We start from the raw sequence: 13,929 nt of genomic DNA, 5'->3' as shown, positions 1-13,929 counted from the left end.
TGAGATAGCGGTATGTGTGAGCACAGTTCTCCAAACCCACTCGGTAAACATATACTCAGACATCCCCAACTGTGGCACGTTTGTCTTTGCAACGACACCTCATACTGTAATGTATTCAGTCACTCACTCGCCTCCAAAACATTTACATCTTTCCAATTATCCTAATTAATTATCCCAAATGCATTGACAGCAATTTATTTCTATACATATCATTAGTGGTTAATGGTGATTAGGGAAAAGGTAGTAGACAGATAATGAGCTACTTAGAAAGGAGAAGGATACAGTTCACCAAGTGTCATTGGGGCTACCTAAAGTCATGGTGACAAAATGGGGGTGAAGAGAGAGAGAGAGAGCTGGGGAATGAGAGAACGAGTGTGAGAAAGATAGAGCTAGAGAAAGATGTGCACACATTTGTTTACATCCCTGTTATTGAGCAAGATTGCCAAGATAATCCATCCACCTGACAGGTATGGCATTAAACAACATGATCATTACACAGGTGCACCTTGTGCTTGCGACAATGAAAGGCCACTATAAAATGTGTAGTTTTGTCACACAACACAATACTACAGATATCTCAAGTTTTGAGTGAGTGAGCAATTGACATGCTGAGTGCAGAAATGTCCAAAAGAGCCATTGCCAGAGACTTGAATGTTCATTTCTCTACCATAAGCCACCTCCAACATTGTTTTAGAGAATTTGGCCATATGTCCAACCGGCTTCCAACAACCGCAGACCACGTGTAACCACACCAGTCCAGGATCTCCACATCCGGCTTCTTCACCTGCGGGATTGTCTGAGACCAGCCACCCGGACAGCTGATGAAACTGTGGGTTTGCACAACCAAATAATTTATGCACAAACTGTCTCAGGAAAGCTCATTTGCGTGCTACTTGTCCACACCAGGGTCTTTATGTGACTGCAGTTCGGGTAAAAACCGACTTCAGTTTACAAATGCTCACCTACGATGGCCACTGGCACGCTGGAGTAGTGTGCTCTTCGCGGCTAAATCCTGGTTTCAACTGTACTGGGCAGATGGCAGACAGACAGCGTGTATGGCGTTCTGTGGGCGAGCGGTTTGCTGATGCAAACGTTGTTAACAGAGTTTCCTATGGTGGTGGTGGGGTTATGGTATGGGCAGGCATAAGCTACGGACAAACACTATTGTATTTTATTGATGACCATTTGAATGCACAGAGAGACTGGTGTCTTACCTGAGGGAGAGAGGAGTTTCCAGGTAAACGAGGGTTCTGGTTTGCCACTGGCTTGGCACATCAGCGTGACGTTGGAGCCTTCGTTGACCACGATGCCCTTCGACAGGTTGATGATTGTGGGGGGCACTGCAAAACACAGAGAAAATTACACTCGTTTGCTATTTGTTTCTGTTTGAGCATTTTAACCAAAAAGTATTGTAGTAACTTTGTTACTCAGAATTTGGATTTAAAGATAAATATGACAATATTATTGAAATATAAAATACTGTAATTATGACAGTTGCGAGGAACGCATTCCTTTGAATCTCATATCAAGCTAGTGCTGAGATAACTACATCAGAGCATTTCCTATAACCTATAAGCAAGTCTCTGTAAAGTGAAGGAATGCACAGAAAAAGGTAACCTTTCCTGACATTACTGTTTACCCTTAAAGGCATTCACTGCTGGTACAGTGGACTGAACAAAGGCCAGAGCTATTCAACTACAACCTCAATCAAAATGTTACTGTGTCACAGGAGTTATTCCAACTTGAAGGAAGATAGTGTATTAAATAGGCCTCAGTTTGCTGTTTGGGCCATGGGTGCAACTAAGGGCCATCGTAGACTGCTTACCATCATTACAGTCAGAAAAGTTAAGCTAGAACCAGGCCTACTCAAGTTGAGGGGTAAGAAGAAAGAAACAAGTACACTAAATACTACTATGTTTAATGAAGCAATTTCTACCCATCATAAATATATGCTTTTATACACAAAATAGTATGTGGCACAGACACAGCAAACCATTGCTGCAAACCACAGCTGTGATCTGAAGATACGAAAAGCATGACCTTGATCGTTGCTGAATGCAGATCCAAAGCAACGAGAAACAGCCAGCAACTATCAGGAGTGTCTTACAAGAACACACATATCTCAGCTTTTACTTTGCACCTGCTCTCCACTCAAAAGCACTGAAATGTTAACCTTAAAGACTCGGAAACCAGTCGTTCAAATGAAAAGATTTTCGAAAAGCAGAAGCACCAGGAAAAACCCTTAACCTAAAAACGGTCAAAGTGTGAAAGGGAGCATGTTGAGCTGCTATACTAGAAGGTATGTTCTGAAATTAAGCAAGCCTTACAATTTCTTCCACTTCTGTCCCTCTGGACCTGCCACCAGCTGCAAATCATAAGCGAATTAGCCATGAACATCGTCCAATACAGTGCTTTTGACTGCCACTAGGCATACTTCCTTATACTGTACATCCGGCATAACTGCATTTGAATAAGACATGGAAATATAGTGATATTGTAAGCTACATTGAAATGAGGCACTGTGCGTGGCCAAGGAATAAGTATGTTCCACATCTTTCCTTGAGGAAGTATCATGTCGGACTACCAAATAGAATGTCCCCCACATGTGACGCTTTTCATCTCTCCAGCAAGTGTCTGCCAAACCAAAGAGAGGTGTTTTGACATCAACGGACACGTTTGGTTTCCTCCGTCTCTTTCTTCCTTTTTACCTTTCAAGGATTTCTATTTCCAAGAAGACGGAGACAAGTAAAAAAAAAAAAAAAAAAGAATTAATTTCGAGAGGATCCTTGTGTAATTGGTTTTCTGTTCAGTATCTGAAAAATGCAAACGAGACAATTCACCTCGTGGCTGATGTATTGATTGCCTTTGAACACTATTTGAGAAGAGTGCAGTGCAAGGCCTAATCCTTGTCTTTGTGGAACCCTTGCAGAACACGAAAAGGAAACAGTCAGCACAAATATACATGTAACACAATCATATTATTTAGGGAGCCACTGGGAATAGAATGGACTACACTGTGTAAGCACGTGCCACTCCCTAAAATGCTGAAACCCCATTTAGAATTTGATGGCAATTTGAGAACTAAATGTGTGTAAAATGTCACCTGGAGACCTGCCGCTTTAGTCGACAAGCCAGACGAAGAACTAAAGCGTAGGTGACTCTTCACTGAGTCTCCCCTCCCCCTAGACACACACCAACACATACTGTATACCCACAGAGAGGATGAAGGACAGGGTCATCCACAGTTGAAATCAGTCTTATGTACTGTAGTAACATTGGAAATTGTGTTTTTTACAATGGATAAAAGTAGACTCAGAGCTACAAAATGGTATATAATACAATGCATTTTTTAGGAACAATGGGAAAGTAATTCTGCTTTGAAAGGTGATAAACTTGTTAACTCACTTTTGAGAAAATGGTCTTTGAATAGTTTTATACCTACTGGAGAGCTCTCCTTTGTCTACACCCATTCAGCATTGTTCACACCCTCTTAAACCAGCCCCACCGATTTTTTTAAGCATTCACGTGAGGTCATGTGCTAAACAGTGAGTAGATTAAAAAGTCCAGATAAACATATTTCATAAATATTAGATGATGCTTACCCAGACACACTTGTCTAAATTGATGGGTCATGTGTCTGGGGGTTATAGCATTTATTTCACATCTTGCCAAGTGGCTGGGTCTCCACAGAAGGTGTAAACAGTACAGCTAAATGGTTACTTGCATAGTAGCAATATCAGAAAGTGTCAATATCAATAAAATATAATATACAGTGCCTTGCGAAAGTATTCGGCCCCCTTGAACTTTGCGACCTTTTGCCACATTTCAGGCTTCAAACATAAAGATATAAAACTGTATTTTTTTGTGAAAAATCAACAACAAGTGGGACACAATCATGAAGTGGAAGGACATTTATTGGATATTTCAAACTTTTTTAACAAATCAAAAACTGAAAAATTGGCCGTGCAAAATTATTCAGCCCCCTTAAGTTAATACTTTGTAGCGCCACCTTTTGCTGCGATTACAGCTGTAAGTCGCTTGGGGTATGTCTCTATCAGTTTTGCACATCGAGAGACTGACATTTTTTCCCATTCCTCCTTGCAAAACAGCTCGAGCTCAGTGAGGTTGGATGGAGAGCATTTGTGAACAGCAGTTTTCAGTTCTTTCCACAGATTCTCGATTGGATTCAGGTTTGGACTTTGACTTGGCCATTCTAACACCTGGATATGTTTATTTTTTAACCATTCCATTGTAGATTTTGCTTTATGTTTTGGATCATTGTCTTGTTGGAAGACAAATCTCCGTCCCAGTCTCAGGTCTTTTGCAGACTCCATCAGGTTTTCTTCCAGAATGGTCCTGTATTTGGCTCCATCCATCTTCCCATCAATTTTAACCATCTTCCCTGTCCCTGCTGAAGAAAAGCAGGCCCAAACCATGATGCTGCCACCACCATGTTTGACAGTGGGGATGGTGTGTTCAGGGTGTTTATTTTACGCCAAACATAACGTTTTGCATTGTTGCCAAAAAGTTCAATTTTGGTTTCATCTGACCAGAGCACCTTCTTCCACATGTTTGGTGTGTCTCCCAGGTGGCTTGTGGCAAACTTTAAAAAACACTTTTTATGGATATCTTTAAGAAATGGCTTTCTTCTTGCCACTCTTCCATAAAGGCCAGATTTGTGCAATATACGACTGATTGTTGTCCTATGGACAGAGTCTCCCACCTCAGCTGTAGATCTCTGCAGTTCATCCAGAGTGATCATGGGCCTCTTGGCTGCATCTCTGATCAGTCTTCTCCTTGTATGAGCTGAAAGTTTAGAGGGACGGCCAGGTCTTGGTAGATTTGCAGTGGTCTGATACTCCTTCCATTTCAATATTATCGCTTGCACAGTGCTCCTTGGGATGTTTAAAGCTTGGGAAATCTTTTTGTATCCAAATCCGGCTTTAAACTTCTTCACAACAGTATCTCGGACCTGCCTGGTGTGTTCCTTGTTCTTCATGATGCTCTCTGCGCTTTTAACGGACCTCTGAGACTGTCACAGTGCAGGTGCATTTATACGGAGACTTGAATACACACAGGTGGATTGTATTTATCATCATTAGTCATTTAGGTCAACATTGGATCATTCAGAGATCCTCACTGAACTTCTAGAGAGAGTTTGCTGCACTGAAAGTAAAGGGGCCGAATAATTTTGCACGCCCAATTTTTCAGTTTTTGATTTGTTAAAAAAGTTTGAAATATCCAATAAATGTCGTTCCACTTCATGATTGTGTCCCACTTGTTGTTGATTCTTCACAAAAAAATACAGTTTTGTATCTTTATGTTTGAAGCCTGAAATGTGGCAAAAGGTCGCAAAGTTCAAGGGGGCCAAATACTTTCGCAAGGCACTGTACATATGTACAAGAACAATATCAGTGATAGATGAGGTAGATATATAAAAAATAAAATAGTAAGCAGCAACGTGTCAAATCAAATGTTATTGGTCACGTACACGTGTTCAGCAGATGGTATTGCGGGTGTAACAAAATGCTTGTTTCTAGCTCTGACAGTGCAGTAATATCTAACAAGTAATATCTAACAATTTCACAACATGTACCCAATACACACAAATCAAAGTAAAGGAATGGAATTAAGAATATATAAATAGATGGATGAGCAATGTCAGAGCGGCATAGACTAAGATACAGTACAATAGAATACAGTATATACATATGAGATGAGTAATGCAAAATATGTAAACATTGTTAAAGTGACTAGTGTTCCATTTATTAAAGTGGCCAGAGATTTCAAGTCTATGTACAGTATATAGGCAGCAGACTCTAATGTGCTAGTGATGGTCTAATGTGCTAGTGATGGCAAATGTGCTAGTGATGGTCTAATGGCATGTGTGTTAGGAGCAGTGGCGATCCATCATCCATGTCAGGTGGGGGTTTTGAGCGCCACACTTTTAGATAAAAAGTCATTATAATTTTTTGGGGGGAGGGGTCTTGCCTGTTTTGCTTGTTATTTTGGCATTAATACATGTCACATATCAGTTTGCAAACAATGCAAAAAACAAAAATATCATTGAGTTAATGACGCTGCATACAAATATGGTCTCTTTTTTTGCTTTCTTGAGTAAGGCAGCTCCAAAATGCAGGTGTTTCAGCCTAGCTCAGTGCTTTCTGTGGTGGTGGGGCTAGCCAGCAGAAAATACAGAGCCTGATTGGCTCAGTTATCTGTCATCCCCAATTCTAAGATTAGGGCTCGAAAATGTTTGCCCCGTGGGTTCTGCCATAGAGTTATATTAGAAATGCCCATCCAAGAAGGCTCAAGGTCATTGGCCACAGATAAAATTACATCAAATCACGTTCTATCTACAGTATCTTTGATTGGACTGATCATGTCAACATCTTACTTTCAAAGTAAGAGCTAGGAGTCATCATCAGTTGTCATCAAGTCGACAATCTACTGGCAAATCCTTCTTAATCCTTGTCATATGAATAGAAATGATGAAGGGAAATTATATATAAAATGTATCGGCGCTCATCAGCCATTGTACATAAAGATTACACAACAAATTGGAAATCGCAAATTCAACAATGAGTCGTTTGGAAGGAATCAGTGTCTAACTGCAAGTGTTGCAAAGAAACCACTAACGTTAGCCTGTCTTTTGTTTAGACATGTGGCTAGCTAGATAAACAACAAACCATAGAGTACTAGCAAGTCAAACCGATTGTCATAGCTATCTAAAGTTAGTTAGCTAGCTAACATTAGTCTATAACTAAACAATGCGAAATGGCATTCTGAGATAACATTAATACACAAAGATCATAAACATAATGTTAGCTAGCGAGCCAGCCATCTAACGTCAGCTAGCTAACTAACAGTAAGCTTTAACTTGCAATGAAAACAAACTTCCTGACAAAATTAGAAACGTAATATCTGAAACTGTAGCTAGACTCTTACCTGTATACATGGATGAATGCTTCACGGCAGACTGCAACCCCTGCCATTAAATAAGACGTGTCGTTTCCGTTTTGTATGTACAACTTGCTTGGGCCGTTGTTGTGTCAAGTCACTCTGCACACGGTCAGTGTGAACCAATGCCATAAGAATCATTTTAAGCTTTAGCCCCCACCCAAACTCTGACCATTTTACTCGCCCTAGCAGAGCTGATTAGGCTGTTTTCATGTTACCCAGAGCATTCGTGACTATAACTGTGCTCCTGGCAACAATTTAATGACACTTTTTGCCAACGTTTACTGACACCTGCCAATATTCAACCGGTACTGAGCATACGTAAATTCATCAGTTATACCCTACACATACTGACCAGCTCAAATAGACAGAAGCATGCTATATGGCAGACCAATCCAAACTCATCTCTTGGCATGTCCTTCCCACTCATAATCTCAGCTAATCATGGCAAGCGGGAAGGTTGATGTTTTTTAACCAACTAGGCTCGTAATTTAACAAATGTATTTGTATTTACAGATGCCATACAGGTTTGTTATTAAGGCACATGTTGGCATTTCTGCCCCCCAAAAAACATTTTGATAAAAATAAAAAGTTTAGGTTCAAACGGCTCTCGTGTGAAGTAGTGACCCATGACATACGCCTAGTTTCCTGAAACGGGTCACTAATAGCATGTAGTATATACTCATTAAGTATGTAGTATGCAGTATGTTAGCATGGGTATTCGAACATAGCTTGCGTTTTGGTTCACTTGTGCTGTAGTAGTTAATCAAATTAGGGGTGTAAGTATTCTTAGTTGAAGAACGGAATGCGAGTAGTCATGTCACTGTTGAACTTAATCTGACTTCTCTTATTGTTTAACATGGGATGGCTCCATTCAATTTATGTTTTTTTTTTAAATGTACCCCTTTTTCTCCCTAACTTCGTGGTATCCAATTGGTAGTTACAGCCTTGTCTCATCACTGCAACTCCCGTACGGACTCGGCAGAAGCGAAGGTTGAGAGCTGTGCGTCCTCCGATACACAACCCAACTAAGCCGCACTACTTCTTGACACAATGCCCAATTAACCCAGAAGCCAGCCGCACCAACGTGTCGGAGGAAACACCGTGCACTTGGCGACCTTGTCAGCGTACACTGCACCCGGCCCGCCATAGAAGTCGCTAGTGCGCAATGGGACAAGGACATCCCTGCCGGCCAAACCCTCCCCTAACCCGGACGATGCTGGGCCAATTGCGCGCCGCCCCATGGGTCTCCCAGTTGAGGCCGGCTACGACAGAGCCTGGACTCAAACCCAGAATCTCTAGTGGCACAGCTAGCACTGCGAAGCAGTGCCAAAGACCACTAGGCAGCTCGGGAGGCCCGCATTCAATTTCTAATCCTAGTCTGTGTAGGTAATGTGTTAATATTTAATAGAAACTGATATTCCAACTGAAATCCTCATATCAAACAGACCAAAGTCTACATGGAATTGACATCTCCTCTGCCAATAACACAGTCTTTAGTCTAAACCCAGTTGATACCGTCAAATTGGTATACTACAGTTTCATGACTGTCCTGATCAGGTCTGGTTACAGGAGACCACAACCCTACAGATTATCTCTCAACCCCAACAGAGGAGGAGAGATCTAGGGGTCTGAAGATGAGGGGGTTTTATGACCTCTCACACCCCTGGTAAATCTCAGGCCACAGACAAATTCCCTTTGTCCTGTTACTATGGAGAACCAGCCTCAGAACATTAACATGAAATAAAGGAACTTTGGAACATTGGTTTCCGTCAGCCACAATGGTGGTCATGACGATAGATGGAATATGAAAATGTATGTCATTTTTGTTTTGTTATTAAAAGGTTAATAGATGACGTTATTACGAAAACACTGTAATGTGAAGAGTTTTCCTAGAATATGTTTGAAGTTTATACATTGTACGTTTTATGGAAAATACCCAAATCAAAGAGAATGTTTTGGGGAAGATGAAATGTTAAGTTAGTTGTCTAAAATTGGATTTAAATAAAATCTAGACCTTGCCTCATTAACTTGGTACGCCCAGACAATTGCCCTAAAGGCGGTTACGCCCACTTCTGACCCAAGGGTATAAAACCTGTGAGAAAATAATTCACAGGGAAGACTACGTGACCCAAGCTGCAGTCTAAAAAGTCAACGAACCCAGAACGCAATGCAAGTTTGAAGACAAAGAAATCCTTTTCTACCCAAGCTACGGATGAGTAGCTGTGTCTAAGCGGGTGAATTCAAGTCGAACCACCTAGCCTCCATCTCCCATCGAATTGTGGTATCTAAAGGGTTTCATTCCTATGCTGTGAGCTCTGAGCTACAGAGCAGTCTGTCCTCAGAAGACCCCTTCCAGAGCAAAGGGTGAGGGAACAGACTCCTAAGCCAAAAGGACACTGACATCGGAAGGACGATCAGAGAGGTGCGCCGAAGTAGTGCGCCATCGAGCAGCCTGAACGGTCCACACAGAGAATCCTCGGAGATCATCCCCACGTAATTACATCATTATATTCTGACCCATAAGAGCGGCAGTTTGGGGCAAGGCTAGGGTTAGAATAGCATAGCTGACATTCACCCAAATGTATATTTCTCTCGTACACTTTCTTTTTTCTCTCTCTCTTTGAAATCCCCATTTTGAGTAACACGCGCCATTGTGTGTTGGCCCATTATATATTATTAGTTCTAATCAATAGCCTATAATGTGTTTTGTCTATGTGTATCTTTTATCATCATTTTAGCTTTTTAGTAAATAAATATTCAACTAAGATTTGTGTGGTACAAACTCATTGGTGAGACCCGGGTCCATGCAGATTCACGGGCTATACGACATTCAGAACGAGATTGGTAGAGGTAACTGGTTAATTAGCGGCTGTTGTAAAATCGATATTCTTTGAGTTAATTTGGGAAATAGAAACTCAATAAAAACTAGTTTTCCCATGGTACCCCAGGTTAATTAGTTAATAATTGCTTGATTCAGTCACGCAATTAGAAACTTTAATCATTCGATGAACAACAGTCATCACATTAACTAATACAACGTCACGACAACCGTATACAAATGGCTGTATTTTCTAGACTTTGCATGTCAGTCAGATAAGGAAAACTAAAATCTTTGGGTGTTGTCCAGGCAGGAAATGGCACATCATCTGAAGATATGAGAGTTTTTGTGATAAAAAAGTTTGTATTTACCTGATTTGTTTGATATTAATAGTTAATGATTATATACTTATCAAATAGTAAGACATATATGTTCTGTTAAATGCTGTGTTTCTATAAAGAGATGGTTTCCACTCTAGCTTCCTGCAGTTAGTCTGGGCATATGGACAAGGAAATGGGTTTTTGCTAGAGATAGCTTGAACTGACAATGACTTTGTGATAAAAACCTAAAGCCGGCATTCTATAGACAAGATGTGGTCTGTGTGACCCGAGATAGCCTGAAAGAATTTAGAACAATCCCTAATTAAATAAAGATGATTGTTGGAAGAAATGACAGTCTCTCTCAGTATGAATTTCTACAACATTATCAAGTCCACCAACAGAGAACACAACTGGAGGCTGCTGTAACAAAGACAACCCAGACTCTTGCCCTCTACAACCGTGTAACCTAAATTTGACTATATCTAAAATATGTATCTCATATTTGTATTCACTGTACCCCCTCCATTGTGTGATAATCTACCCCTCTGTGTGTTACAGTTACCTGAGGGGTTTTACCAGCGGCAGCCATTTAGATGATGCGTTTCAAATAATTGTTAAAAACAATATACACTGAATTCGGAAAGTATTCCGACTCCTTGACTTTTTACACAATCTACAACCAATACCCCATGATGACAAAGGAAAAACATGTTTTTTAGAAATGTTTGCAAATGTATTAAAAATAAAAAACAGAAATATCGCATTTAAGTATGTATTCAGACCCTTTACTCAATAGTTTGTTGAAGCACCTTTGGCAGCGATTACAGCCTCAAGTCTTGTGTATGACGCAACAAGCTTGTCACATCTGTAATTGAAGAGTTTCTCCCATTCTTGTCTGCAGATACTCTCAAGTGCTGTCAGGTTGGATGAGGAGCGTCGTGCACAGCTATTTTCAGGTCTCTCCAGAGATGTTCGAACGGGCTGAAGTCCGGGCTGTGGCTGGACCAAAAGGACATTCAGAGACTTATCCCTAAGCCACTCCTGCTTTGTCTTGGATGTGTGCTTAGGGTCGTTGTCCTGTTGGAAGGTAAACCTTCCCCTTTTTTTATTTAATCAATTTTAGAATAAGACTAACGTAACAAAAGTTGGAAAAGGTCCAGGTTTCCGAATACACTGTAGCTCTATCAATGGTTTACTTCGAATAGTAAGTGAGCGTCAACATTCATGATAATTATCTCCTTATTTCGATGAATCAACCATAAGCAGCTCTTAATATTTGGGAAGCTTACATACAAATTTAGCTAAAGACGTGCATCTTGAATTCATTCAATAATTTAAATTAAAAGGACAGAAAGAAATAAAGTCCCCATTTGTTAATCACTAAAACATCCTCAAGCCTCATTCAAAATATAGGCCTATTTAACGGTAGTCATCCAATTGATTTTTCTATCTTTACCAACCATATTTCTACGCATGTGAATAACCAGCCGAGTGCAGAAAAATACCTTTCAAAGCCAATCAAGTGCTTACTGTGAGGGGCTTTCTTTTTATATTGCACAGTCTGTCACATGGCCAATAAAGAGATCGGTCTGTGTGTCCCAAATGGAAATCTATTCCCTACATAGTGCACTACTTTTGATCAGAGCCCTTTGAGCCCTGGTCAAAAGTGTTGCACTATGTAGGGGATAGGTTGTCATTTGAGACACAGCCTGTGTATGTGTTACCACCAGATTGGAATTCTCCAACCTTTATGAGGTAAAGCATGTTAAATTGCTTTTTAATAGAGCTGTACCTTCCCTTCACTTTTGAAGGAGGATTTCAGAGCTTCAAAGGATTCTTAAGTCAACAGGCTGCTATGCTGAATCAAAATTATTTGCTTCATTGCTGGCTGGTTGCAAAGGCCCTTATATATTCTTAAACCTAGAATCCCAGCTGCTTTACCATTGGAAGATTACAGAAGATGGAGATTCTCCCCTTTATGACTGCACGTTTGGTGGTGTGTGTGGTCTGTGGGATTGTGATCTGTTATTAAATGAAGGCCTTACCTGAACAAGGCCCTGTGATAAATATTCAACCTTCCTAAGTTCGCCCATGTCACCCTGCTCCTCCGCAGACTTCTCTGGCTTCCAGTCGAAGCTCGCATTATCTTTAAGACCTTGGTGCTTGCCTATGGAGAAGCAAGGGGAACTGCCCCTCCTTACCTTCAGCATATGCTCAAACCCTACATCCCAACCCGGCATTTACATCCCACCCCTACGGGAGGGCAGCTCCCACCCAGGCCAAGCTCTTCTCTGTCTTGGTACCCCAATGTTGGAACAAGCTTCCCCCTAAAGTCAGCACAGGGTAGTCCCTGCCCAAATTACAAAAACGTCCCGAAACCATACCTCTTTGAAGAGTATCTTAAATAACAACTCTCAAGACCCCCCACCCTTTCCTGTAAAAAAAATAAAGGCATTTCTCCTTTCCCACTAGCACAGACTTCGCTGATAAATACTTTGTTGAGGGAAAATGTACTTGATACGACTGTGATGTGTTGTTGCCTCACGTAGCTATCTTAAGATTAATGTACTAATTGTTAGTCACTCTGGATAAGAGCATCTGCTTAATGACAACATTTGTTTTTTTAAATGACACAAAAATAACTGAACCCAATTATTTCCAAGTACAGGTTACTAAAACCAGTGAATCTCAATTAGAAAACTAGGATATCCACCATAATAACTACATGTATCTTAAATGTGATTGCAAACAAAAAAGGTTGTTTCAGTAAACATCCAGGTGAAACCAATCGTTCCAACGCTGTAACATCTCACATACAGCTACTTAAGTCGTAAGCAATCCATTTTATTTAGTTATTTTTCCCCAATGTGACAAGATGTTCTTGCTCCTCAGTAAAGAAATAAACACCCTTATAATGAATTCATCTTCTCTAATGTTGGATCCACAGCTGCGGTAACAATGTTTGCATCTTGTGGAAATGTCAAATGATTTGACATGCAAATGATGGCCTCCTCCAAGCATTGATTAACATGCACATTTGGTAATCAAGCTCAGCATATTTGCTGCATCTTCATTTCCACTGATACAATTTGCCTTCTATCATAAACAGGCCTGGGTCATTCCTTTGAGTGAGCTAGCTACTTTTGCAAACATTCCCTCTTCAGTTCTCTGACCCATTAGATAAGTAATGAAGATCTTACAATTTTACCTGCTTAAAGTATATCCCGTGATCCCACAGGTACAGTAGCTAAGATTCAATATATATATATTTTGGGGGATTTACAGACATTTTCTAGGTTCATTCAGGAGTTTATTTGTATAGACTATACATCAACATGACTTGCAGACAAAACATGAGGCTTATCTGGGTATTATGGCTGATTGTCCATCTTATTCACCAAAAGGAGTGATCTACTGCTGTGGCCCTATAAGGTAATATTTGAAGTCACTCAACAAAACACCTTGTTAGAAATAAGATTGTCAACAGGTTGGCCACATTGCAACCCAAGTCATAGACTGTTCTCTTGTGGGGTACTGAAGTACCAAGTCTGGAAACAACAGGACCCTTTTAATAGCTTTGATTTGGATGAAGATTTCTACTTTAATGAGTTGGTGGCACAAGACACACTGCTTATCCCGGATCAAACCCTGACACTCGGAAGAGAAAGAGACGGCGATATCGAGGTCGATATGCAGGTACCCTTATGAAACTATGCTGCCCTACCAAGCAAAAAGGCAGTAACTGTTCATAGCATGGAACTGAGAAAAACTGTTGTTATTTACCTTGTTTTCACAGTAACTTTATGCAGTTACTGCTAACATGACCCC

The 13,929-nt window shown here is 40.6% G+C and overlaps 1 protein-coding gene across 8 annotated transcripts in view; it reads right to left on the bottom strand.

Annotated features, from left to right (window-relative positions):
* LOC139418146 (neurotrimin) overlaps nt 1-13,929 on the bottom strand; it is a 414,965-nt gene that overhangs the window by 35,457 nt on the left and 365,579 nt on the right. For all 8 annotated transcript variants that reach the window (XM_071167372.1, XM_071167371.1, XM_071167369.1 and 5 more), the window contains one exon: nt 1,215-1,340. In XM_071167372.1, the coding sequence (XP_071023473.1) occupies nt 1,215-1,340 (126 nt within the window). The remainder of the gene's footprint in view (nt 1-1,214; nt 1,341-13,929) is intronic.

The sequence above is a fragment of the Oncorhynchus clarkii genome, chromosome 10, assembly GCF_045791955.1.
Source record: "Oncorhynchus clarkii lewisi isolate Uvic-CL-2024 chromosome 10, UVic_Ocla_1.0, whole genome shotgun sequence".
In the NCBI taxonomy this organism is placed as follows: domain Eukaryota; kingdom Metazoa; phylum Chordata; class Actinopteri; order Salmoniformes; family Salmonidae; genus Oncorhynchus; species Oncorhynchus clarkii.
The sequence above is the reverse complement of the archived record's forward strand: the minus strand, read 5'-3'. Positions and strand labels throughout refer to the sequence as shown.